This window comes from Camelus dromedarius, chromosome 7 (assembly GCF_036321535.1).
Source record: "Camelus dromedarius isolate mCamDro1 chromosome 7, mCamDro1.pat, whole genome shotgun sequence".
Lineage (NCBI taxonomy): Eukaryota > Metazoa > Chordata > Mammalia > Artiodactyla > Camelidae > Camelus > Camelus dromedarius.
The window spans coordinates 9,729,486-9,756,823 of record NC_087442.1 but is presented as its reverse complement, the minus strand read 5'-3'; the positions used below and the strand labels follow the sequence as shown (position 1 = coordinate 9,756,823).

Here is a 27,338-nt window from a genome sequence, read left to right as displayed (position 1 = left end):
CTCCCTCCCGGCCGGGCGGGGCGGCCGGGGCCTGCGCCGGGGCCTGCGCCGGGGGCCCGGAGGGGACTCTTGGGTCCGGACAGCATGTGACACTGGCCAGGTGGGTGCCCTCCGCCCGCGCGGCCCCCCGCCCCGCGCCGGGCCGGCGGCCGGAGAGCCCCGGCGGAGGTCAGGGCGGGGCGGGAAGCACCGGGATCGAGGCCTTCACCTTGGGACCTGCCCCAGCTGGGTGCCGGGCGCGGGCTCCGGAAAGCGCGGCGAGGGCGGGAGCTGGGCAGAGAGGCCGGGTTCGGGGCGTGGGACCGAGTCCCCCACTGGGCTGGGAGAGGAGGGAAGCTGGAGCAAATGCTCTCCCCTGGAAAAATTTGCTTCCGGCCTGGTCCCGCCTTGGAAATGGGCACCCCGCCCCTGGATGTGCCCCGGGCCGGTGATCAGGGCTCTTTCTTCAAAGTCTAGGCCCTGGGGAAAGCCAACCTCTACAATAAGGAGTAACTGAGAGGCCCTTTGTGGACGGACTCCCTACCTGGAGATGTTTTGTTGGCTCCTTTTTCTTCACCAGGCCTGGGCCTTCCTTCATTTATCTTCCTTTGGATTCGCATACCGTGTTTGTCTAAGTACGCGGCTCTTCTCTGTTAGCCAAGGTGCTTTAACCTGTAACAAAAAAGACTCCTGCCCTGCCCCCACCCTGTTTCCCTACACCTGGGGAGTCCTTCCAAAGCTTCCTGGTGATCACAACAGGGCATTCAGAACTTTGGGGAGAAGGGAGCGCTTCAGAGCTGGGGGGTGGTGGTTGTAGGACACCCCCCTGGGAGCTCTGGTAGCTGGCATCATCTGCACTGCCCTCAGCAGCGAGTTTGTCCTAGGAGAGCCCATCCTGGAGCCACCTGGTCCTCAGGTCTCAGCCCTGCTCCCCTTCCTGGATCTTGGATTCCCAAGACTGATTTGCCCTCTTGTCTCCCTAGAAGTGAACTCTGGCCAGGACGCTTGTCAGACTGAGGGGAAAAGGTGTGTCCAACAGACAAGGGAGAGAGGGCGACTTTCTTCTCTAGCTTCTTACCTTCTGCTACCCCCGCCCTCCCCTGCATTCCAGGGTCTTGCATCCTTGGCTGTTTCAGGAATCGCAGCTCCTGGCTAGAGAGCTCCCGGTGGTGGCCCCTTGCTCCGACTTCCTGCTCCAGCCACACCTGGGGTGTGAAGGAGCTCCGGGCCTCGGCCCTGGCAAAATGGGAATTGCTTGTTCACCAATCTGTGGGCCTGAAACTGGAGCCATGGCCATTGAGGGGGCTCTTGGGGTGCTGGGGGGGATGTGGGGTGTCAATTCTGAGCAAGACTGTCCAGCAGGAGGAATGGATGCCATCAGGAGGTGTGTAAAGGAATCCCTCTTACCAGAAGAATATAGTGATTCTACTAAATATGGTCAAGAGTCTTCACAGATCCAGGCCCCTAGAGCGTGTGGCTGCCCACAGCGTGGTCTGTCTGGGGTTGTCTGTGGCCACAGTGTCTGTGGGATAGACAGGCACATGTCATTCATGGTGTCTGGAGCGGTCATTCACTGTGTGGTGTGGACAAGGAGGTCAGCGTCACTTAAGTGGTGTAGACCCAAACAGATGAGGTATAGCATCTGGTGTAGACAGGGCTGAGTCACTCACCAGGTCTGCAGAGGGAACAGGAGCTGGTCATGTATAGTGTCTACAAGGTGGACCAGAAGAAGGTCACCCTCTGGGTCTATGTTGCAGGTGACACAAACAGGTCACTTCCACTCACATCTGTGTGGACGGCACCAGGGCCATGGATGGGCTTGTGGGGTACATGTTCCCACTGCCACTCACCATGGTCTGTGTCCCCATCGGTTCTACCAGGCAGTGGGTGATGTGATATTTTCAGAGGTTAGAGAATAGAAAGAAGTGTTTATTACAGTTTTCACTGGGATGTTGGGATGTTCCTAAAATGAGCAGAGCACAGGGCTTAGCAGTTGGTGGTCCAGAAAGCTACTCTTGCTTTGATATCTTTATAGCATCAAGAGCAATAATGTCAAACAGTGAATAGAGGCATCCACCGATCTGGTGATCTTGTTTCTGAAATCAAACTGAGCACATATCTTTCAGTTTGGTGGGTATTTTCCTAAGGTAGAATATAGACGATGCTGTGTAAACGCCGAAGTATTGTAACTTCAAGAGCACATCAGTGGTTTGTGGTGTAAGTCAGAGTGTTGCAAACTGACGCCGCTAAAAAATCCAGGGAGCACGGTCCTCAAAGTACACAAGGCGCTTGACGTTGGTTGGAAGAAGCAGTGTGATGGGGGCCGGGGTGAGGAGGAGGGAAACCTTTAAAGTACAGGTTCACATCTAGTTACTAGAAATGGGCAATAGCTAAGCTACTGGGGCGCCCTAGGGGGATGCTGAGTTCTGTCACACACCGTGTTACTGGGGAGACTCGGAGCTTTGTCTTGATAGAAGTCGCAAGTGGACAAGGTCCACAGATGCAGAAACAACTCTGGTCTGGAGGAAGGCCGGATCACCATGGTGCCATGCTCTGCCTTTGCTGTGCTCAGATAGAAGCGATTGTTCCCCCTCAGTGGGGGAGGCCAGGAGGCGGCTCTGGCATGGGGCAGTGCCAGAAGTCTCTCTCCTGCTGCCTTTATGTGAGTAAAACTACGACTTAACAGATGCCCTCTAGCTTTGTCACCTTCTAGGCTTGGAATGCCTGATTCCAGTAGGATTTCTAGGGCAGAATCAAGTATAGGGAAATGCTGAGCCCATGACCACTGGTGTTTCCAAACGGGTAAAGAGAGTGTTGAAAATAATGTCGATAAGATTTGCAAATATAAACTACTATGTATAAAGTAGATTAAAAAACAAATTTCTTCTGTGTAGCACAGGGAACTATATTAAATACCTTTAGTAACCTGTAATGAAAAAGAATATAAAAACGAATATATGTATGTATATATATATGACTGAAACATTATGCTGTACACCAGAAACTGACACATTGTAAGTGACTATACTTCGATTAAAAAAAAATAGTCACGTGGATGGGGTTGCAGGGGACAGACACTCAGTGTCACTAGCATGGAACTGAAGGTGTTCACCTCGCACGGAACTGAAGGTGTTCACCTCGCACACGCTGTCTGTAGACATAACCTGAATGTAGCAGAAATACGCTTATGTATTTAGAGGCCGCTTGTTTTGAGGACTTGACAGGGTGTCTGGGTGGAGGGCCGGGACAATACACATACCACTGAGGGGTGGCTACAGGTTGAGTGACATGGTCTCCTTAGGCAGGTAGGAGCCAAGTTTCAGAAAGTGTTTACCGTGAGCAAGTATGTTATTTAACGTGCGGTTAGGAGAATAGGGTCACGTCATGGTATCAACCAGAGTGATTATAGTATTTTGTACTTAGGGCTGAATGTAGGGTGCAAATCAGGCACTGTGTCAATTAACTGGAAAAAGGACGTAAAAGTCCTTCTGCACAGCATGCTTGTGTTAGCTGTGGCCCTCGGCCCCGTACAGACGGTATCTGTGTCTGTGAGGTGGCGGAGAAGTTGTCACACACCACATTGGCAGGGTGGCCGGGGACCTGCCTGTCTGGTTATGTGAGGCTCTCCTGCATAGAACCTGAGAGGGTGGCTCAGTGTGTGTGTATGGGGCGGGGGGCGGGGGGGACTTGTGTAAGAGTGCACACCTGTATAATATCCCAGCCAGACAGCAGGCATTTAGGGCGGTGGGCTTCTCCTTGAACCCTAAACCAGACAGGAGAGGTGTGAGTCCACGTGCAGCTGTGAGACTATAGGCCCCCAGGGTCTTCTCTGGACGAGTGACCTGCCAGCTTTCTTACAGCCCGACTTCTGGTTGCTTATGATGACTTAACTTCGTTTGAGTTCACCTGTACCATTTGCTTAGGAAATTTGATCAGGTGTCTGAGTTACCTGATCTTCAGTTCCCTCATCCGTAAATTAGGCGGAGTTTTCTGTGTCTCTAAAAGTCCTTCCAGCTCATAGATCCTGTATTTCTCTCTTACACATTTTTCTCGCTCGCTCTCTCTCCAACAGTACTTACAATCCCTAACATTTCTATTACTTTCAGAGTTAACGATGAACTTTATTTTTTGTGTTGTCCTATTTAATCTTTATTAGAACTCTTTGCAAAGGGAGTATATTATCCCCTTTCTAAAACTAAGAAAAAGAATGTTCCAGTAAATTACATGATTTCTACAATTGTCTTAAAATCAGCAAGATACAAAAAAGGCAGGACAAAAAGTTGGACAGCCCTCTTTTAAGTCTGTGTTCTTCCTTCCTTCTTTTATTCATGCAATAAATCTTTGTTGAGGGTCAACCAAGCATCAGGCAGAGAGGACTGAGCAGTTAATACAGCAGCACTGATGTCCTCACAAAGCTCATGGTCTGGCCCAGAAAATAGACATGAAATGTGTAACTCCAAGGGCACTTAGTGTGACAGAAGAAGTCAAGGGGTCTCCAGGCAGAAGAAGAGGATTCCTGGCAGGGAACAGCACATGTGAAGGCCTACAGGTGATGGAGAGGGAGGTGAACTAAAGGGACCAGAAGCTGATGGGGTGGGGGAGGTTCTGACAGGTGAGGAGGCTGCTGGAGAGGAGGGCAGAGGCCAGGGAGCAGAGGGCAGATCCACCATGCTGGATACTTGAGTTTCATCCCAATGGTCATCAGAGGCTCCTGAAGAATTTAAACTAGAAGTGGGGCTTATAGGATCACTCAGGTGCTGGGGAGAGAAGCTGCGTGGAGGCCAGCAGCCAGCTGTGTCCCGATGCAGAGGCCAGGGTAAGAGGGGACAGTAGCATTGCACCAGGCTTTGGAGCGGAGGTGGAGGAAAATGGACAGACTTGAGGGGTATTTAGGAGGTGGGGTTAATAAGACTTGGTGACTGATTAGCTATGGGGAATGCGGGCCAGGACAGGAGCAAGACTTTAATTCTGTAATTGGAAAATGTTTACCGAGCACGTAGAATGGCCAGGCATTGTGCTTGGTATAGACAACTGTTCTTGGTCTCATGACGCTTACCACCTATTTGAGATAGATGATAAACCAAAAGACACACCTAATTATATAAAATGTAACTGTATAGTTACTTCCAAGGAGAAGTCAAGTGAACTCAAGCTGGTAAGAGCTACAAAGAGGACGGTAACCTCATTAGAGGACTGGGGAAACTTAAGGGGTTAAATCAGGAAAACGTCATCTCCCAAATAACAAGATAAAGAGTATTTCTAATGTCAAATGAGTGTCCACGGTAGTACCCAGTGCTGACAAGAACCACCAAAATAAGCATCCATAGAGTCTTGTTTGGAGTTAGCAAGTTGAATACTGCAGGGGAGGTGGGCTGAGTGGTGCCATTGACCCTGGGTTGGAGGTAGGTGAGGTGTGAGGGGAGGAAGACAGCAGGTGTGAAAAACTCCGTTTACACGTTGGAAAGATGAGAAAGACATGAGCGTGCTTAAATTCTGCTGGGGTGGTTCCAACAGAGAAGGTGAAGGTGTGAGAGAGAGAGAAGCCAGAGCCGAAGGTCCCGGGAAAGCAGGGAGAGGAAGACGGCGCGTGGAGAGGAGGGTGCTCTGCTCCATCAGAGGGGAAGGGTGGGAGGAGTGAAATGTGGGTTGCTCTGAATTGCAAGAAACTGAATCAGTTCCTCTCCATTGGGTTGTAAATTCTTTGCAAAGTAGGAGATGAGATATTCTGCTGGAAGGGAGAGGAGAGGTGGGAAGGTCAAAATTGTGAGAAGGGTTCTCGCTTTGTTGGAGAGAAGGGGCCACTGAGGTGGTGAGGATTTCACAGTTTCGTGGATCTGGTTGAAGTGGGTGGGTAACTATTGTATCTACTATGCTTCTAACCTAAGTCTAGTTATCATTCCACTTTACAGCAGCTGCCTCTTTAATTGCAAAAAAAAAAAAAATACTTTTGTTAGTTACCAGCTCTGCTAGACCCTGTAGGAAGTAAGATGAGTGGAATCCAGATGCTGTATAAGGGAGAGTCCACTGTACTGTGGTCCCCTAGCCGGCAGCCGGAATGGCCAGACCTGTTTTAATCCCATCAGCAGTTTAGGAGGAAGATTCCCCCTCCAGACTCTCTGGGCTGTTAGATCTAGGGCGTGTCACTCACCGAGTCTGGGAGTTATATGGGACTGAGTCACTCTCGGTGTCCAGCGTGTAGACAGGGAGAGACACTGTGACATAATCCAATCTAGAGGGTAATGACCACTGGGAACCTCAGTCCTCTCTGACAATGGTCTTGTGCTCTAATTGTTGTCTGTCTCCGCCACAAGACTGCAGGCTCCATGCTGAACGCCCCACACTGGACAGGATCACCTGGTAAATGTTGATTAAATGAATAAATCCATGATAAATTTTATAGGTTCTCTGGCTTGTTTTTGGAAGTATACTTTGTCCCAAAGAATGACTATAAATGGAACCAAAGGAGTGCCCCGTTCTTCAGGGTCTGTCCCTCTGACACGTAAAAGCAGAAGAGGTGATAAAGCTTTGTCTCTTCTTCCTCTTTAGGATTCCACCCTCATGGAAGCTGAGGAGCCCCCATGTGGAGCCTTGGCTCCCGTCCCTGCTAGAGCGGAGTTCAGTGTGAGCCCCGCAGCTCCCAGGAGAGGGAGCCAGGCCCCTGCCTTGGAGCTGGAAGCGGAAGAGGGCGAGGGCCCGTCTGATAAGTGGGCACAGGGACACACACTCTTGGAGACCCCGCAGAGAGAGGGGAGGGATGTGAATGACTATGCAGCTGAGGGCATGACCTCCGTCCCCCAGGAGGCCTCTGCAGATGTGGAGAGCAGACAGGAAGACCTGATGGCTGCCGCCTGCGACACTCCAGCGGACCTGGGGGCAGTGCCCCAGAGCCCAGCAGACAGAGACGCAAGGACACCGACTCCTCCAGAGCCCCGGGCCTGCCCCGACCAGGGTGAACGTCTAGACAACGCCCCAATACCCAGTGAACTGGGCAGCAGCGTGGAGGTGGAATCTGGACCAGAACTCACTTCTCTGATACTGGGACCTGGACAAGCGGAAGGGAAGGAGGACACTCACCCAGACACCTCTGCTCAGACAAGCGTCTGGCCGTCCTGGGAAGAGCACCTCGTAGACACCAGCCAGCCGCAGGACCCAGAAAGTGGGGCTGTCAGGCAGGAAAGCCCAGGGGGAGAGGGGCCCAGGTGCCTCCAGGAGGCCGAGGGGCTGGAGGAACGGGGAGGAGAGGACGGGGCACTTCAGGGGGAAGGAGCTTTGGGGGAGGATGTTTGTTCTGATGGGCTTTCAGGGGACCGGGAACAGATGGGACGGCAGGTTAATGGTGCAGATGCAGATCAGAGGCCACAACAGGAGCAGGTTCAAGAGCTTGTGCCTCTTGCAGGACCAGGAGAGAGAAAGGGGCACAACGGGGAGCTGGGTGGTCAGAGCTACGGTGAGTGGGAGGGGAAGGTGCAGGGCCAGAAGGATCCAGAACAAGGGGAGCAGAAGAGGAGGGGGTTGACGGGGCCAGAAGAGAGTAGCCTGGATGCTCAGTGCGAGGAGAAGCAAAGCTTAGTGGGAAAATCAGTGAAAGTAACTGGAAAGCAAGAGGATCTGGGCGTTCAGGGCAGAGGGATGCCAGTAGAGGGGCAGGAGGAGGAGGTGGGGTTGAGCGAGGAGGAGCCAGGGAGTTGGGATGGGGACACATGGGAGGGGGTGGGAGAAGAGAAGGGAGCAGAAGGAGTTGAGCACGGTGCTTCTGCACTGGCTCCGGTAGCCCCTGAGGTCTCTTCTCCCTGCGACTTGTCTCCGGATGTCTGTTATCCCACGGGCAGGATTCCTGGGACTCAGACAGAGCCCAGCGCTGAAGAGCTGCCCCCCGGAGCTCCGACTCCTACGCTGGAGCCAATAGGAGGGTCCTGCCAGCCCATTTCTCTACCTAGCTCTTTGCTAGGGGAGTCACCCGGCCAAGAAGCAGCCCAGAACAACCAGCAAGAGGAATCTGAGCCAGGAAAGGAGACGGCATCCAGCCCGGGGGCTGAGGTGGTCCCTGCCAGCGCCTCTGTGACCCCCCCGAGGACACCAGAGTCAGCGCCCTCCAGCCCCTCTGAAGGTGCCCCCGGCACAACTGCCTCGTCATCTGCCAGCCCCCCTGCTGTCTTTCCCGGGAGGGAGCCCTCTGTTGCTGCATCTTTTCCAGAAACCTCCAGGGCCCCTCTCTCAACCGACAGCCCATCTGCCTGCGGGGCTTCGGAGACGCCCCCAGCTGCCCTCCGTGGCTTCCCCTCGCCAGGCCGGGCCAGCCCTCAGGGTCCCCCAGCCAGCCGCTCAGGGCCGGGCCAGCACCTGAGAAGCAACTCCTTTCCGGGTTCCCACGGGACAGACCCAGCTCCGGACCTGGCGGGACTACCACTTTCCTTCTCCCATTCAGAGTTGCCCCTGAGGCCCCCCAGACCTGCCATCTATGGCTCTGTGATCCCCAGGAGGAGCAGGAAAAGCGGAAGGGGCGGCGGCATCGTTCCAGAGTCGGCAAGTTCGTTACTGGCTCAATGGCAGGGCTCTCGGGAATTCACCGCAAGCCCAGAAAGGCCTGGCAGTCCCCCCCACAGTCAGCAGTGGGGCTCCCCACATCACTCAGCCTCTGTCCCAGGTTCTCCTGCCCACAGCTCTCCCCCACCCCTTGTCTCCAGAGATACGAGGGTCCATGAACCCCCGCCCCCTCCTCCCCCAGAGAAGAGGCTGGTCTACCCATCTATGGTGGAGAGAGACGGCCATCTCCATGCGGTGGCCCCCACGCTGAAGCGCTGCAGCCCTCCGCTTCCAGTGGCCCTGGGTCCAGGGCTACATGGCCCCCCTAAAGGCCCACCTCCCCAAGCTCCTGACCCCCTCGTGGCAAGGCAGCATCGGCCTCTGCCCTCCACCCCAGACACTCCCCACCAGAGCCAGACCTCTTTCTCCCCCAGGCAGAGATACAACAAGCCGTTGCCTCCAACTCCTGATTTGCCCCAGCCCCACCATCCTCCTGTTTCTTCTTCAAGCAGCTCAAGGGTCTACAAGCCTCTGCCCCCAGTCCCGATCATGGATCCCTCTGCTGAAGCACCCCCGTTACCCCCAAAGTCCAGGGGCAGGAGCAGGAGCTCTCAGGGAGGACTCATGAACTCAGGGGGTCAAGCCAAGACAAGGCCTGTTTGTCAGGAGTGGACAGTTTCCACTCCCCATTCTGGGGGGCGAACCTCCTGGCCTCCAGCCACGGGCAGAGCCACAGACACTCTGGCTTCCACCAGCAGGAGTAAAAGCGAAGTGTCCCCTGGCATGGCTTTCAGCAATGTGACAACACTTCTAAGTCCCTCTTCCCCCACTAACCCCTGGACTCCAGAGGCCCAGGGACCAGCCTCTGAATCAGGGCTCTCAGAAGAATCTGAAGTCCCTGCCAGAGGATCTTTGAGAAGAATAGCCCCTCAGGAAGGAGCCAATGGCCTGAGGAGGTCGGACCTAGGCCAAGCCAGGCAGCCAGAAAAACCCAGCCATCCCTGTCTGGAGAAGGCGTCCAGCTGGCCCCACAGACGGGACCCCAGCGAGGGGTCCAGCAAGCACAAGGACTGGCACCGGCAAGGCCTGCGCAGAGCTTCCATCCTGCCCGAGGGCCCTGCAGGTGAGTGAGGAGTCAGGACCACTCACTCGTGTCAGCCCAGGCTCTTCCCAGCTCTGACCACCTCACCCCTCCTCTGTCCCCCAGGTGCCTACTGGCCTCCCTGTGGGCTTCACTCAGCCGCATACCCAACCCCAACGCGGAGGAACGTCCTTGAGAGCCTGTCTGAGTTCATGGCCATGCTCTTCTCCTTCCCTTCTACCTCCGTCGGTCGCCCAGCCATGGTGTTCTTTCGTTGCACATCTCTCTCTCCCAAGGTTACTCTGGAGCGCCCCCCATCCCACTTTCCAGTTACAAACAGCTGCTTGATGTCCTTCCAGTCACAGAGAAGGCATCTACTTGTTCAGCTCACCTTCTGAAACAGGGAAGAGGACACACCGGGTACTAATGTGCTCAAATGCTTCCTACTTTGGCACTCCCCGCTCTCACAGATTCCCGGCTGAACCTTTTTACCCCTCCCCGGATGCCTTCATCTCCCACTCCAGGTCTTCCCTTCTTTGGTTCTCTCTGAATGTCCCTCTGAAATCGCAGTGACTTTGCCCATCTCCATTTGCAGACACAAGAAGTCCAGCCATGGAAAAATCCCTTGGCCTTTCAGATGCCATTGTTTTCCGGTGAGTGACACTCTCCTGACAGATACAGCTGTGCTCTCTTTTCTCGGGATACTGAGATTTTCGTTAGTGGGCAAAGGTTCTGGGACCCTGTCTCTTCCAGCGGCAGGGAGGGGAAGAGACAGACACCAGGATTTCAGGGGAGACAGAGCTTTTATTACCTGATTCTGTCAGCTGGGTCTCTAAATCCTGTCCCTCTAGGCGCTTTGGCCATGACCTAACCCCCCTGTGAAAGTTCAGCATGACATCCAAAATAGCTTCGAGCTGCCCTGAAGTGAGTCAGGCTGCCGCTGGCCTCTCTGGGTGTTTGGCCCTGACATTCCAGCATGCGTCCCAGAGGTCAGAGCCTGTCTGAACCTACAGTCACCTGGGCTTCTCCACGTCTGATGGCCAGCAAGCGCTTTTTCACTCCACAGAGAGAAAAAGCCAAAGGAGGTGACGGGAGGCTTTTCAAGACGCTGCTCCAAGCTCATCAACTCCTGTGAGTACCTTGAAACAGAAACGTAGACCTGCCCAAGACCGGAGAGGGGCCCCTGGCTGCCAGCAGCGGGGTGGTGGTATCTGCAGGGAGAGGAGGTGCCAGGAGAGCCAGAAGCGGCTTGGTGGCTTCTGTCTGTTTCTGTGCCTCCACTCCCATCTCCCTAATTCTCTCCCTCCCCCATGCCTCTTCGACCCTGTAGCTCAGCTGCTCTACCAGGAGTACAGTGATGTGTTTCTGAACAAGGAGATTCAGAGCCAGCAGCGGCTGGACAGCCTGACAGAGACACCTGGGCTTGTCTCCCCCCGGCAGCCCCGGAAGTCCCTGGTCCCCTCGGAGTCCTACCTGCAACGTCTCTCCATGGCCTCCAGTGGCTCCCTCTGGCAGGAAATCCCGGCGGTGCGCAATAGCGCTGTGCTGCTCTCCATGACCCATGAGGACCAAAAACTCCAGGAGGTACCCGCAGGGCTGGGTGGGGGCAGGGGAAGGGGAGACAGGAGGGAAGTGCTCTCATCCGTATCTCCTACTCACCGCCATCACCAAGAGCGGGCTGTCCCCACCATGGACCCACAGACTCACCACACACGTGCACACCGCCACAATGGGTCATCCTCACACTGATGGGTTTGAATTGCTTCCCAGGTGTCTCCACTATCTCTTCTTCCCACCTCCTCGTGCCATTTACTCCTGTTAGTTTGGGCTCATACAAAGAGACCATGCCTCTGAATTTGTTGGGCGGAGTGTGGAGTTAATGTAGTTAGTCTAGTTTCAGGCTAGACTAAAATTTCCCTCTTCAACCAGGGTTTCAGTCTACACTAAAGTTTTCCTTTCCAACCAAGACACATGCAGGAGCTTTTTGGTGGGTCCCTTGAAGAGTGCCCCCTGCGGCTGTCCGTTGGTCTCATAGAAGCTTTTGAATGAACATCAGTCTCTGCTTGGTCCTCGCTCCCAATAGCAAGATTGTGGTAAAGGCCACTGGTCTGATGTTAAGTTACTACCATTAATATGTTTTACATGGAGAGCTTATCTTAATAATCAATCTAAAATATGGGTTAAAACATTTCTTCCTCGAAAGACAATATGGCACAATGGAAAAGCTTTATGAAACAATGTTTAAGTGTTTAGGTTCTGGCGTAAATGACCTGGATGGGAAGCAGACTTTAATATCTGCTAGCTATTTAACTTTGGCCATGATCTTTCTAAGTTTTATTTCCTCACTTGTAAAATTGGGTTGCAAAGAATTATTGAGAGAATCGCACAAAGATAAGTTCCCAGTACATAGTAATCAATCCAAAAATGTTGACCACTTTTTTAATTGAAGTATAATTAACTTACAATATTATATTAGTTTCAGGTGTACAATATAGTGGTTCAATATTTTTATAGATTATTCTTCATTTAAAGTTATTTCAAAATAGTGGCTATATTCCCCTATGCTTTGCAATATATCCTTGTTGCTTATTTACTTTATACATAGTAGTTTGTATCTCTTAATCCCATAACCCTATCTTGCCCCTCCGCCCTTCCCTCTCCCCACTGATAACGCTGGTTTGTTCTCTATATCTATGAATATGTTTCTGTTTTATGATGTACCTTCCTTTATTTTATTTTTTAGATTCCACATGTAAGTGACAACAGAGTATTTGTCTTTATCTGTATGATTTATTTCACTAAGCATAATACTCTCTAGGTCCATCCATGTTGTTGGAAATGGCAGTATTTCATTTTTTATGGCTGAATAATATTTCATTGTGTGTGTGTGTGTGTGTGTGTGTATATGTATGTGTATATACACATATATATACACACATGTATGTATCTATATATACCACATCTTCTTTATCCATTTATCTGTTGATGGACACTTAGGTTGTTTCCATATCTTGGCTCTTGTAAATAATGCTGGTATGAACATTGAGGTGCATGTATCTTTTCAAATTAGGGTTTTCTTTTTCTTCAATATATGTACCCTGGAATGGAATTCCTGAATCATATGGTAGTTCTGGTTTTAGTTTTTTGAGGAATCTCCATACTCTTTTCCAGAGTGGCTGCACTAATTTAGAATCCCACCAACAGTGTACTAGGGTTCTCTTTTCTCCACATCCTCACCCATATTTGTTATTTTTAGACTTTTTGGTGATAGCCATTTTGAGAGGTGTGAGATGATATCTTATTGTAGTTTTGATTTCCATTTCTCTGGTGATTAGCAAAGTTGAACATTTTTTCATGTGCCTGTTGGCCATTTGTATATATTCTTTGGAAAAGCATCTATTCATGCCTTCTGTCCATTTTTTAATCAAGTTGTTTACGTTTTTGATGTTGAGTTGAATGTTTATGTACTTTGGATATTAACCCTTTATGGGTCATATCATTTGCAAATGTTTTCTCTCATTTAATAGGTTATCTCTTTGTTTGTTGATGGTTTCCTTTGCTATGCAAAAGTTTTTAGGTTTAATTAGGCCCCATTTGTTTATTTTTGCTTTTATTTTGCCTTAGGAGAAGATCCAAAGAAATACTGTTATGATTTATGTCAAAGAATGTTCTGCCTATGTTCTCTTCTAGGATTTTTCTGGTTTCTGGTCTTACATTTAGGTCTTTAATTCATTTCGAGTTGATATTTAATGCAATCCCTATCAAAATACCTGTGACATTTTTCACAGAACTAGAACAAATAATCTAAAATTTATGCAGAACCACAAAAGACCCCAGATTGCCGAAGGAATCTTGAGAAAAAAGAACATAGCTGGAGGTATCATGCTCCCTGACTTTAGACTACAGTACAAAGTTATAGTAATCAAAGCAGCATGGTACTAGCACAAAAACAGACACATAGATCAGTGGAACAGAATAGAGAGCCCAGAAATAAACCCACTTATGACCCATTAATCTGTGACGAAGGAGGCAAGAATATGCAATGAAGAAAAGACAGTCTTTTCAGTAAATGGTGCTGGGAAAGCTGGACAGCCCCCTGGGAAACAACGAGACTACACTTCCTCACACCACATGCAAAAGGTTTACTACTTTAATTTCAAGCCTGGCTGACCTGGATTTGAATCTTGGCTTCTAGCCGTGTAACCATTTACTAGCTGTGTAGCCTTAAACAAGGTGTGTAACTTCACTGAACCTCAGTTTCCTTATCTAAAAGTCAAGGGTAATATGCCTACCACTGAGGGTTGCTGTTGAGTTTAAATGAAATAGCACATATCTAGCTTTTAGTATAGTGTCTAGTTACATAGTTTGATACATATTGGTTCCATACATCCCCCCCCCTCTTTCAGGAGTAAAATTTTGGCCAAAAGAATTTATGGATAAACCATGCTTTTACTAAACCAAAAACAGAGGTATAACTTTTTAGGTTCTTTGAAACTCAGACTTGCAGGCTTTGTGCTGACCTCAACTCTTAAAGCACATGTAGATATTTAGAAAATCACTAATCTGCTTATATTTATGGAGCAAACAATGGGCAGATGATATGAACCCTGGCTCTCTTTCACCAACTGCAGAGTACTAGGAAGTCCACCAGGGCTCCTGGGCCAGCCCTGGTCTCACATTTCTGAGAAGGCAAGTCTCTGTGCTTATATACATAGATTTCTTTTCTAAAATAGCACTTGTGGGCAAAAGTGCTTCCACTGACTCCATTTCTTTGGACCATCACAACATCTTTGTGAGGGGGGAGGTCACTATAACTACACAGACAGGAAAACCGAGGTTCAGAGAGGTTAAATGAGCCTCCCAAAGTCACACAGTCAGCGAATGTTAGAGCCAGGACACAAATGAACCTTTAGTGTCCTGGCTCAGTGTTGCTGTATGAGAGCATCACCCAGCCAGCGTCATCAGTTATCCAAGTCATCACCAAGATGTGTGCGTTTGTGTTCTTTTTCTTTTCTGTCCACTCGTCTGTCTGGAAGCTGCATGCTTGGATGAAGAACATGACCGGCCCAGCTAGAGAACAGGGTTGTGGGTCATTACACCTCCAAGTAATTGGGCTATTTCTATTAAACCACAATTGCACCATCTCCTTCTCAAATAGCCTGCTTCCTTCTGTTTCTCCCCATACCCCAAATTACCTTCATCCCCTAAATCTGTTCATTTTTCCAAGTTCTCTGGTTCAGTAAGGAACTCCATCATCCACTCAGTTACCAAGCTCAGGAGGCGTTAGCTGTGACTCTTCCAGCTCTCCAAATCTCCCTCCTACATAATTATGAAATTGGCTTACCTCTCTTCACTTCCTTGGCTAATTAGGCCTTCATCTCACATCTGGAATCACTGTCACAGTTTCCTAATATGACTGCCTTGCTCCTTCAAATCTTTTCTCCATACTGTGCTCAGAAATATCTTTATAAAAAACAAATTAGATCAAGTCATTCCCCTACAGACAGCCTCTTTTTGCTTTCCCATTGTCTTCAGTCTAAACTGTTTCACCTAGTTTACATAACCCTCCAGACCTCCTTTCTGTTGGCCTCCTCAGCTTGGCCCCCTGCCTGCTTAGGACACTTGGTTCCCAGGATACTCAATTTATTTGAGTTTCTTGAGAGCATCTTTTTCTCTTCTACCTTTGAAGGCTCACACATATTTTCCCCTCATTTTCAAACGTTCTTTCCCTCTCCCCCGGTATCAGGCTAGGTTCTGATGTAACTGTGAGCTAGAAAAAGATTCATCTTGCTCACCGCTCTGCCCCTAAAACATTGCACAGTAGCTAGCATATGCCAAGGATTCAATAAATGTGTTTAATTAGTCTTCCCCCTCCCTAACCTCCCAGGCCAAATTCGAGCTGATTGTGTCGGAGGCCTCATACCTGCGCAGTCTACATATTGCTGTGGATCACTTCCAACATTCAGAGCAGCTCCGGGCCATCCTTTCGAACCAGGATCATCAGTGGCTCTTCTCACGTTTACAGGATGTGCGTGACGTCAGCACCATGTGAGCTTCCCCTTCTCCCGAATACCACTCACTCACCCTCACTGTCTTTAGCCTGTAAACCTTTCTTTGTTGTTTTTTCTCCTTTTTCAGAATCCTCTCCTTGCTCCCTCCATGACTTCCAGTGGCTGTAGGGATAGAAAGAGCAGAGAGGGGAGAAGATGTGTGGGTGGATGGGTCTATTAATGGATAAATGAGTGAGAAATGCCTCCAGTGTTGCGGTTTTGGGTGTACTGTGGGCATGCACTGCATTAGAGACGAGATGGGAAACATCTAAACATCAGAAAACCAGAACAGGATCAAAAGAAGGACAAGAAATGGAATCTTAGGACCAGAGAGTTCGATCAGGGGCCAACCGGGGACAGCCTTGGAGAGAACTCTAGTGCAGAGCAAGGGCGACAGAGCTAAGGACAGTCAATAGACGTTATTGACTAAGGGAGAGAAGAAGTTAAAAGCTCAAAGTATGGCAGGGGTCAGCCGACTCCTCCCTCGATACCCACAAGTCTCACAAGACATGTTTGAATTCTGTACAGGTTCCTTTCAGACCTGGAAGAGAACTTTGAGAACAACATCTTCACCTTCCAAGTGTGCGATGTGGTCCTGAACCATGCTCCCAACTTCCGCCGGGTCTACCTGCCTTATGTCACCAACCAGACCTACCAGGAACGCACCTTCCAAACTCTACTGTGAGACCTGATTCCCTTTGAGTCCCTATGTGGGCCCTGCAATAACCTTGCAACAAACCCGCAATCCCCAACCCAAAGTCCTCCCCCGAGAGCACTTGTTCTTGTCCCTGCCCCATGATCTCAAGCCCCACCCAGCTTCCAGATCAGGTGCCCTCGGCCATCACATCTGGGACCCCTGTCATTGGACCCACCGTTCTTTCCCAACCTACAGACATTTTCCACCAGGCCTCCACTCCCCATGGCTTCACTGTGCCCCCCAGTCCTCCCCATCTCCCTCCTCACCTGAGGCTCGCTGCTCACGCAGGAACAGCAACAGCAGTTTCCGAGAGGTCCTGGAGAAGCTGGAGAGTGACCCTGTCTGCCAGCGCCTTTCCCTCAAGTCCTTTCTGATTCTGCCCTTCCAGCGCATCACCCGTCTCAAACTGCTGCTCCAGGTATGCGGATCCCACCTCAGTCCTCTCCGCTTAATTCAAAGGGGCGGTCTTGGGTAGCCCCAAAGGAAAGGGGACCATCCATTTTTCTGCCACTCTTCCACACCCTGTGGACAATGTGAGCAGTCTCCCCACTGCCCACACCCTTCTTTCTCAGAAATATTTGCTGCTAAAATTTTGTTCCTAGACTTCTCCATTAACTCGCCCCCAATCACCTCTTCCTGTTTCCCCATCCCTTCCTTCCATCTGGCTCCTGCCTACGGTGTGTTCTGTAGAACATTCTGAAGAGAACACAGCCTGGCTCCTCAGAGGAAGCGGAGGCCACGAAGGCACACCACGCCCTGGAGGAGGTAGGCAGCCACCACCCCTACTCTGATCCCCTGGTTGTCCTTCACAGAGAACTTGTCCCCCGCCTAGGCCTATGACTCCAGAAAGTGCAGGCCCCACTCATGCTCATCTACCTCACAGCACTCAGCAAACCGCCAAATTCACACATCCCACAGCCTCCACTCCCACACTAAGGACACTCCACACCAAGGGACTGTGCGCTCCCTGCCATGGTCCCCAGATTAAATCTTACTTTCGCGCAGCCCAGAAATGTTCTATCAGGTCATGCAAAATATACCACAGTCCTAGAACTTCAGCGTCTTGCTGTCTCCGCTCAATCCCAGGCTGGTAGAAAAGACAAGAGGCTGTCACGACCAGCTCCCAGATTTCTTGCAGGGGACTCAAAGCCCAAGCCTCTAACCCTGTCCTGCTCCTCTCTCCTCTCCCTGCTGAACACTCAGCTGATCCGAGACTGCAATAGCAATGTCCAGAGAATGCGGCGCACAGAGGAGCTCATCTACCTGAGCCAGAAGATTGAGTTTGAGTGCAAAGTAAGTTGGCCCCAAGGGCCCCACCCTGCCCGGGATGCTCTTTAGCAAATCCCACAGGTCACCCTCTAACACAGAACCTTCCTGCTCGCAGTCTCCCAGTCTCTAACCTCATTTCTGCACACGTTCTGTTCTGCCCTGTATCTGGAGACCTCACTGCCTACTTCAGTATCCATGATTTGCTGTTAAGTGAAAAAGGAACATGGGCACATATCTTACCTTTGATGAAAAAGTAGGAAGATACAAATCTGTATATATATATTTGTTTATGTATCCATAAAGAAACTGTGGAAAGATACATAGAAATGAAGGACAGTGTCTACCTGAGGGAGAGAGTGTGCGTTTGGGAACTGGGCAGATGGGAGAACTTATCAAATGTAAGCCTTTATAAAGATGTATTTTTGGTGCTTGATCCATTGATTATTTTATCCTGTCTCCTCCTCATCTAACCAAAGCAATATAAAATTGAATCTAAATATAGAATGAAAATCTCTAATCCAAATACAAATTTAAAGTAGTCATTGTGCACCTCGACTTCAGCCCAGAGCAGAAACCACCCATCTCCCTAGAAGAGAGGGAAATCCCCTACCTACATATTGATCGTAGCTCAGTGCCTTACCTTTACCCAAACCCCAGCTCCAGGCAGACCCCACTTCCTTCTCCTTATTCTCATCCCCACAGCTGATTCCGACTGCTCCTCTCATGTCTCTGATTATAATCAAAGAAAGAACAGGTTTCAGAGCTGCCTTAAACTTTCAGCTTCTAAAAGAGGCATCGTACTGTTCTTTGCTTTGTTCCCACGTGCCCCAGTTGGGTTCTTCCATCTCTTCTTCAGTTCAGGCTTCGAGGGCTGAGCTTTCTCATGTAGTCACTCTCCTGGGTTGGACCACGTTGGAACCACCTTCCAATGCCTGAGCTGTGGACGTGGGAGCCACGCAACAGCAGACGCCAGTAGTTCGTCGGCTCAGAGAGAAGCCAGGTTTAAGTGGGTGGGTTATGCGACAAGGAAGACGTGAAGGAGGTGGCTGCCAGTGGTGGGACGCAGGAGGAAGAGGCACAGGGAGGAGCGCAGGTCCGCGCTCGTCCTGTCTACGACACTGTCTTCTTTCTCTTCCCGACTCTCTAGATATTCCCGCTCATTTCGCAGTCACGCTGGCTGGTGAAGAGTGGAGAGCTGATCGCTCTGGAGTTCAGTATCTCCCCAGGGCTGCGAAGGAAGCTGAACACGCGTCCGGTCCACCTGCATCTCTTCAATGACTGTCTGTTGCTGTCTCGGCCCCGAGAGTCAGTGACTGGGATGGGAGGCCAGAGCATAAGGGGAAATGGGATGGGGCAACAGTGAAGGACTGAAAGGGGCAGAGAAGGCTCATGTTCCTAGAGCGACCTTCTCCACAGCTCACCCATGGAGTCTAGGTCATGACCTAGAGAAGAGGAAAAAGATCTCACCAGATTGTATCAGGAGATCACATGGCAGGACCCGTATGTACCATGTTACAGACACAGCACAAAGTGCAGCAAATGAGCTTGCCGCGTTTTCAGATCGGTCTATTTATGCTTTCTTTGGGCCAGGCTCCGCCAGCCAGCCAAGAGGTACTTAGCCAGTTCCAGATCCTCACTCTTTGGTCCTGAGGAGCTTAGAAACTTTATCTTGGTTCTATTTCTTTAACTCTTGAAAGTAGTGAAGTATCTGTTGCACTAGATACGTAGTTTACATCCCTGGGGACTCATAGCTACCGAGCATCCTAAGAGCAAGTTAATATGAGCTTGTGGTTTTCATGAGAATTTGCAGGCTGCAGATGCTAAGGACAGGGATTTCTGAATTCAAAGACACGAGGGTGCATGAAGTATGACAACTCCAGAATCAGGCTGAAAAGTCTTGTGTTTTGCAGGGGTAGCCGATTCCTGGTGTTCGACCACGCTCCCTTCTCCTCCATCCGAGTGGAGAAGTGCGAAATGAAGCTACATGGGCCTCACAAAAACCTCTTCCGACTCTTTCTGCGGCACAACGTGCAGGGCACCCGGGCCGAGTTCCTCTTCCGCACGGAGACCCAGTAAGACGGGGCTGAGCAGAGGAGCTGGGGGCAGGGAGGGACGAGAGCCAGGCGAGGAGGCGGGACCAAGGCAGCACATGTGTTCAGAAAACAGCGGCTGCACTGTTTAGTCCATTCTGGACGGGGGGGCATCCGGAGGGAATCCCCAGGACAAAGTCTGTAAGACACCAGAGAGGAGATGGACTGGCATGGAGTAACAAGCCAGAAATTCCTCAGTGCCCAAGGCTGGTGGGCATATGCGTGACTAAGACATGAATAAGAGAAGCACTGAGGTGCCTTTAGTTCCTTTGCTGTCACCTTCCAGCCCAGTCCTCTACTGAGCTGAAATCCACAGTGTTGAGAATGTTGATCTGCTCATCTTTTTAATGACAATAATTATAAAACACATTCACATGTACACACAATGTGAGGAATATTTAAAAGCTAATGCACAGTACCATAGTGAACAGCTGTAGTTATTTTTGCTGTTACGAAAGATAGACAAAAATCTCTTCTTTTTTAAAATGTTTGATGAGATACCTAATGGTCTGAGGACCATTTTGCAGTTTTGTCCCTTGGAAGACACTTCAGGGTGGGGTCAGTAATGCCTGTCCTCACTTATGGAACAGAGGGGCTGGAACAGGTACAAAACGTCACCCAAGTCATGTCATCAGATCCAGACTCCGGTTCCTTGTTTAGAGCTTTAGCCTTGTTTAGAGTTAGAGCGTCAGCTCTCAGTTACTTCAGCACATTTGGAAGCAGAGGCTAAGATAAAGCAAAAACCTTCAACTAATTACACAGTTAGGCTTGGATGATATTACATCACAACGACAACAACAACAACAAATAGTAGATGTATCTCCCTGATCCAATTATGATTATGGAATAGTCTTCATCTCTGAGGTATTCGATGGAAGGAAGGTGGGCAGAAGAGTGTCAAGAAGTGTGCAAAGTGATGCAGGGGATCGAGACTGAGATGCTCATTATGCTGAGTGCACGTCCTAAAATGGAAAATCTCCATGTGTGTAATTGACAGTTAACTTTATGCCCCGACTTGAAAGAGGAGATGCCATTAAGGGGATAAGCTTGGAAAGAGAAGGGGAAAGATGAAGGATGACGAGACACACGAACATGCAGTTCACGGTCCTGCCAAATTTCCATCCAAGTGGAGTCCCCGTTGACTTCTGTCCTAGACATTATGGAACTAGACAACTTTTTGAACTAGTTAAGTCTTTCCCACAGTCCTTTCCCTTCCTCGTCATTGGTCCTTGTCCTGCACCCCCAGAGCTGCAGCTGAAGCAATGACCCTTCTTTGTTTTCTCAGGAGTGAAAAACTTCGATGGATCTCAGCCTTGGCCATGCCAAGAGAGGAGCTGGACCTTCTGGAGTGTTATGGTGCGTAGAAGTGTATGAGGGAGAGAGAAATGGTGGGGTCAGAAGTCTCCTCTGGGTGCAGGAGTTTAGGAGGCTAGGAAGTAACTCTGGGAGGCTTCCATTTATTGCTTTGGCTCAGAATTTCAGGTGGAAGGCTGGGTACTGGAGCTTGAACTCCTGAGGTGTATATGCTTAAAGCTGCTCATCACCGTGACAGTGTCTCCTCCCTCCCCATACATTCCCTACCTTGGGCAATTGTTTGCTTTTTTTTTTTATTTGTCCCTTCAGGCCTATCCTGCTATTATTTTGCCTAGAATTTACTGACTTGGAGGTCTTGGGGAAGTATGGGGAGAAAGGAGGTCTGGAGTAGGAGCTGGGGAGGATCACAATATAGTAGAGTTGTCCTGACCACACGCCCTCCTGTATAGGATGACCTGAGACACTGCCTCTGTCCCAGGCTTCCAGACAGCACACTGTGAATGCGTCTGCATTCATGCTAAGACTGGACTTCTTTTTTTTTTTTTTTAATTTAATAGAGATACTGGGGATTGAACCCAGGACCTCATGCATGCTGAGCATGCACTCTACCGTTGAGCTCTCTCCTACCCCAGAGAGTGGACTTCTGAGTCTCATATAAACCCCACAGTTGTCCTCCAGCAAGTATTCCCTAATTCATATCCAGAGAGGAACTGAATTCAGAGGAACACTGGGCCTTTGGTGCCTCAAAAGTTCAAACAAATACAAGGAACTTTGGAAAAGGAAGTAGGAGAAACAGGCTATAAACTGAGTTCTGGTAACTTGTTCAGGGTGCGACACATCGTTCCCCAGTAGGTAAGGAGGGCGAGCTAATTCTCCCTCTGTCACTGTGATGCTGCGAATGTCAGGTATCGACGACCTTTAGAAAAATAAGCACAGATAACAATGCAGTGTTTCAGTTGTTTTCTAAGAGAACCAGCGCAGCGCGGTAAAGTACGAAGGAAAATAAACCCACGTACGGTAGAGGGCGGTGAGTCAGGTGTGCTCTGAGGCTTGTTATTTTGCACTTCAAAAGTGTAGAAATTTCCTCTGGTTTTCAAAATACAGAAACATAGAAAATCCAGAATTTCCTTGAGTCATCTTATCAACCCTGTCATTTATGGATGAGGAAACTTGAAGGTGAAGGGCTTTAAGTGCCTTGTTTAGGTCATTCCTGGAAACCCACTGGTTAAGCCTCTTCTAGTCCCATGTCGTGTTCTGTGAAGAAAATGAAGCATGAGTCACAGACTCGAAGTTTACAGTGTGTTGTTGGAGAAGCAGAGCACGTACGTGAAACAATTGGGTAACAGATAAATGGTTTGTCACAGCCAGTTTTCAAGGAGTTCAGAATTCACCAAGGACCAGAGAATCAGGGAATGTTAGCGTTTCGGTGGGAAGATGGGCCTTTAGCAGAATCTCTGTAATTTGTGATAATGAGTCTCTAAAAGGTGTTCACAACATATTTCTCAGTTTGTCTTCACTGGAGAAATAGAATTTTTGATTCATTTCCTTTCTGGCATTTCTACTTCCTTATCAACCATTTTGTTCCCTGGCAGAGGATGGAGATTTTTCCAATGGTCTCTCTTATCTGTAACTTTCAACAGCCCAAACTTTCTCTTTCCCAAGTCCTCCCAAGTGTCCCCTGTGATTCCTTCTCCGTGTTCTAGTCACCAGCCTTTCCTAACCTCTCTCCTGCCCTTCTCTTCCAAAGACTCCCCGCAGGTGCAGTGCCTTCGAGCCTACAAGCCCCGAGAGAACGACGAGTTGGCACTAGAGAAGGCGGACGTGGTGATGGTGACTCAGCAGAGCAGCGATGGTAAGAGGGAGAGCCCACGAGGAGCAGGCTGGGCCTTGAAGGAGGGACGCCATGTGGGTGTCTCCCTTTGTCAGGGCTGTTGTGACAAAGCTTCACAAGCTGAGTGGCTTAGAACATAGAAACTTCTTCTCTCATGGTTCTGGAGGCTGGAAGTCCAAAATTAAGGTGTTGGCAGGCTCCCTCTGAAGGCTCCAGGGGAAGGATCCTTCCTTGCCTCTTCCAGCTTCTGGAGGCCTCAGGTGTTCCTTGGCTTGTGACAGCGTAACTCCAGTCTCTACCTCTGTCTTCCTTCTGTGTGTGGTGTATGTGTCCCACCTTCCCCTCTTTTTATGAAGACACCAATGATAGTGGATAAATGGCACATTTTACTCAAGTATGACCTCATCTTAACTACGAATCATCTGCAACAGCGCTATTCCCAAATAAGATCACATTCTGAGGTACTTGGGCTTAGGACTTCAAACACATCCGGGGGGAATACAATTTAACTCCTAAGACTAGAGAAAGTTCAAAAGCAGCCAGAGTGAGCGCCCTGGAGGCTGGATTGCCCGCTCTGGGGGCTCTCCATCCCTTCGGCCTTAAAATTCAGACAAGTTTCCTGGAAGGAGGTCCGGGGGAAGTTATTGTGAGTCTTTCCCAGGTAATTCTTCTTCCCACCCACCCTGTGCCCGTAGGCTGGCTGGAGGGCGTGAGACTCTCAGATGGGGAGCAAGGCTGGTTCCCTGTACAGCAAGTGGAGTTCATTTCCAACCCAGAGGTCCGTGCGCGGAACCTGAAGGAAGCCCACCGAGTCAAGACTGCCAAACTCCAGCTGGTGGAACAGCAGCCCTAGATGTTTCCTGGGAGGAATCCCCTGAGCTTAAGGACCAGATGTCCCTGGACAGGGCTGGCCCTGAGAACCCAGCAACAGAGGCCTTCAGTGGACCAAGAACTAGACCTTCCAAAAGCCGAAGGACAAACTCGAGCTGCCAGTCGCTAGTCCCAGGCCTCCTTTTTTTGTGCTTTGTGCTTGGTGGGGGGATTTTGAGGGACTTTACTGGACTCTGGGAACCTTTTCTCATGGGAAAAGGAAACCAGCAGGGCCTAAGCCAAGGAACTTTATGTCTACTACCCTGTTACACTTAAACATTCTCTTCTTCCAGGGTGCAGATTCAGAGCTGACTGGTTTCCATCATGGTCATATGTTCAACAGAATCTGACCTCAGGCCACTGGAGGGAGACGTTTAAGGGGGATTAGGGTATCAGATGGGAGGGTCAACCCGGCAACCTTTGAGGTATCTTCCAACCCTAGAGATATTCCATAGTTAGCGGTGCAAGGTCAGCGCATGCGTCTCTGGGACCTGTGTCGGGCGGTGGCTGTGTGAGGGTGAATCGCTCTCACTCTAATAAACTTGGCACTTCTCCAAGTATGTTTTCCTCTCAGACTCCTGAGCACCGAACAAGATTCAGAACAGGGAATCCCATGAGGATTCCAGGCTATTTGACTTAGGTATCAAGAAAGACCACGATGGTGCCAACTGGTTGTGGCACTGGTTGACTCTTTCTTTGACTCCTGAGAGTTTGGGCACTTCTTCTGCTTGTTTTGGCCTCAGAGGTTGTATAAGGGATTAGAATGAGTTGATGGGTGATGAAAACCCCATTCAGACCTCCTTAAGGTCTAGGCGAGCTTGGGTGGGTTTGGATACCCTACTCAGACCATTCATGATTTTACATTTTCACTCGAATTACCGTGAGGGTATCTCCACCGCCGTCTCATCCTCTTTGTGAAAAGCAGCATCGTGTGTTGGAAAGAGTCCTAGGATCCAAGTCAGACCTGAACTCCAGTTACTGCACGGCCACGAGGCAGCCTGTCTGCGTCTCAGTTTCCTTAGATGTAAGATGTAGGTTCAGACAAGTAACCTCCAGAGTCCCATCCAAGTCTACACTGCATGACTCTCTATCTCCCATTGGGTTGCCTTTCTCAGTTGAATAACACCATCCTTGACCTTTTTTTCCCTCCTGTCGAGCCCTCGGACAGCAGTGGTATGGTCGTCTTTCAAGCTAGCTCGTTACAGTACAAAAGCAGATTTGCACTGCAGCTTTGCACACAGGTACGAATAATGCTATAAACTCTGTCCTGTACCCAATGAACGATGCTATGACATGATAGTATCACTTTTGTTCACACATTTTGTTTTCAGTCCATCCTAAAATGTAAGTTGGCTGGCTTAATTGTGAGAAAAGTTATCACTACTGACTGCAATTAACTTTGAGTTAATATTATTTTATCCTAAGAAGTCTGACACTGCCAAAAAAGTCTAAAATAGGGATGATTTTAGAGAAGTTCGATTGAAATTTTTCATGATTTTCAGAAAGCAAGCTTTTTATTATTAGTATTGATATATTAATATGTATTTATTATATGTAAACTAACAACCGAATCTTCTTAATAGCAGTAACAATACTTATAATTCAAATTTTTTGTCCACACCAGTATTTGAATACTGGCCATATGGTTCAAACAAAGCCATATCCAAACTTATATTTTCTAGGCAAATTCTCCCTTACTTTCCCAGAGAGGTAAAATACCAACGTCTGAATGATAAACACACAAATGATTTTTAGTTGAATGGTTGCTTCTTGGCTTGAAGTTGCTGGGGCTTTGTGAGTACTGTTAGAGCTGACTTTTGTAAGACTAAAACTCCTGTCTTTAGGTGTTTGATGTATATGTGTTTAATCAGGTTATTCTTACCTAATCTAGGAAATTAAGAGACAATTGACTTCTACGTGTCCTTGGTTTTAAAAAAGAAAAACAAAAACAAAAACAAAAAAACAAGCAACAACAGAAAGAGCTTAGGTATGAGTCATTCGTCCTCAATTGAATTACTCAATTTTCTGTACTTTGGGTTTTGGAAAATTGGGCGCAGATCAACTTATGGTCCCTTCCTTCTAAAGACTTCCAGAATTTATTCTTGAATCCTGATTGGCACCATTGTGTTAGAAACATGGCGATTTTTTATGAGATTGTGAAGACAACCATTAACCAACATTTTGGGGGGCAACTTCACCTGAGGCAGCTATGAATAGTGTTTGGTTGGCTTTTTAAGCAAAACCACGCAGGAGACAGTGTCTGCAGGAGACATTGACAGCAGTCCTATTGATTGCTCCTTTTCTGAACTGTAACAAGCCCGGAGCTAAACCTCATATAAATACCCACTCAGTCATTTCCTCTGTGTGTTTGGCCACACTGAGTTTCCGTCTGTGACCTTCGCCTCCTCACGCAGCTTAGAAAGCTGCTCTTTGAAGCTTATTTTCAGCATCAACTTTTCACTTCGAGCTAGCCGTGATCTTCAGATTTTCCCTGGGCGTCACCTGCTCTGTCGCAGTCATGTGTAATGACTTTAGTTAGATCAGCTAATGTGTTAGTGTCTGGACAGCTCACAGTCTGAGATGTGTTTATTTCCCCTAGCTTTGTTTTCTAGCTCTTAAGTAATCTACAGCCATGACACCAGATAATATGGATTTTGGTCTCAGGAAGACTGATTATTTTTTTTAAATTAGTCTTTGGGATAGAAGTTGTTTAAAAGTCTTTGAAAATGTAAAGAAATTATATTCACTGGCTCCCCTGAAATAAACCCAACTTCCTTTGGGATCCCATGTTGCTCTGCCCATAGACTGTGTGCTTTTAAGTATTTAGTGATGCTGCCCTCATCATAACCTCTTCTTGTAACTGAGGTTAAATCAGCAGTCCAGTGTTTTGGTACCATGGCTGCTTGCACACACAACTGTTCCTCACCCACCCACCCTGGGACACACCACTGAGACTTGACATGTTGGTACGTGGTTTTCCAAACCTCTACGTGAATACTTTTTGGTGGTGGTGATTTGGCCCTATCACTGATAGAGCTCAGTTACCCTTGAGTCGCATTTGCTATGAATATGACTCAGGAGCCACGTGATTACAGCAGCTAGAAGCCTGTTTAATCTTCTGACTCTGAAGTCAGGTGTGCCGAGGGGCCAAAGGTTACAAGCAAATGAGCTAAAGAGAAACAGATGCCAAACTTACTCATGATTCAGACAGACAGAGAACATTCTCTAGGCTTCATAGCATTTGACCCGTTTCTTCCAACCCACCCACTTTCCCTGACGATTACGGAGTGGAAGTTTCTCTGGCCTCTTCCTTGGAAGAGGAGGAAGCATAACATCCATCAGGCCTGCAGAATTCCCAGGAACGTCGCAGAAGTGAGCCTACAGCACAAAGGAGACTCAGGAGCACTGGTGAGTGGGAGACGGTGTTTATTCCTTCTGGGTGGCCTGCAAACAGGGAGCCCGGGAGGGAAGGAAGTGGGGTTGGTGTGAGCTGTAAACTCCCCACCCTGCCCGAGCTGGTGAGGGAGCTCAGAGGGCGTGACTACTGATCCTAGCTGCTTGGTGAGTGAGTCACGGGCCTGAGGGCAGAGCCCGGTTCAGGGAGGGGCCTGCATCTGGCCCACAAAGCTCCCCA

The 27,338-nt window shown here is 49.1% G+C and overlaps 1 protein-coding gene across 1 annotated transcript; it reads left to right on the top strand.

Moving 5' to 3' along the window:
- The first annotated feature begins 8 nt into the window (after window positions 1-8).
- Window positions 9-24,261, top strand: ARHGEF5 (Rho guanine nucleotide exchange factor 5). The gene is made up of 15 exons (XM_031455539.2): window positions 9-100; window positions 6,526-9,625; window positions 10,179-10,236; window positions 10,650-10,714; window positions 10,914-11,167; window positions 15,471-15,631; window positions 16,162-16,314; window positions 16,619-16,748; window positions 17,021-17,095; window positions 17,534-17,623; window positions 18,747-18,904; window positions 19,510-19,671; window positions 20,975-21,045; window positions 22,751-22,855; window positions 23,530-24,261. Exons 2-15 carry the CDS (start codon window positions 6,538-6,540, stop codon window positions 23,685-23,687), a joined length of 4,728 nt encoding a protein of 1,575 aa, XP_031311399.1. The 5' UTR covers window positions 9-100; window positions 6,526-6,537; the 3' UTR covers window positions 23,688-24,261.
- The last annotated feature ends 3,077 nt before the right edge of the window (window positions 24,262-27,338 follow it).

Coding starts and splice junctions, on each gene's coding strand:
- ARHGEF5 (XM_031455539.2), top strand. CDS start 6,538: ATGGAAGCTGAGGAGCCCCCATGTGGAGCCTTGGCTCCCGTCCCTGCT. Junction 10,715..10,913: donor CTCCAAGCTCATCAACTCCT/GTGAGTACCTTG, acceptor TCGACCCTGTAG/CTCAGCTGCTCTACCAGGAG. Junction 17,096..17,533: donor CACACCACGCCCTGGAGGAG/GTAGGCAGCCAC, acceptor CTGAACACTCAG/CTGATCCGAGACTGCAATAG.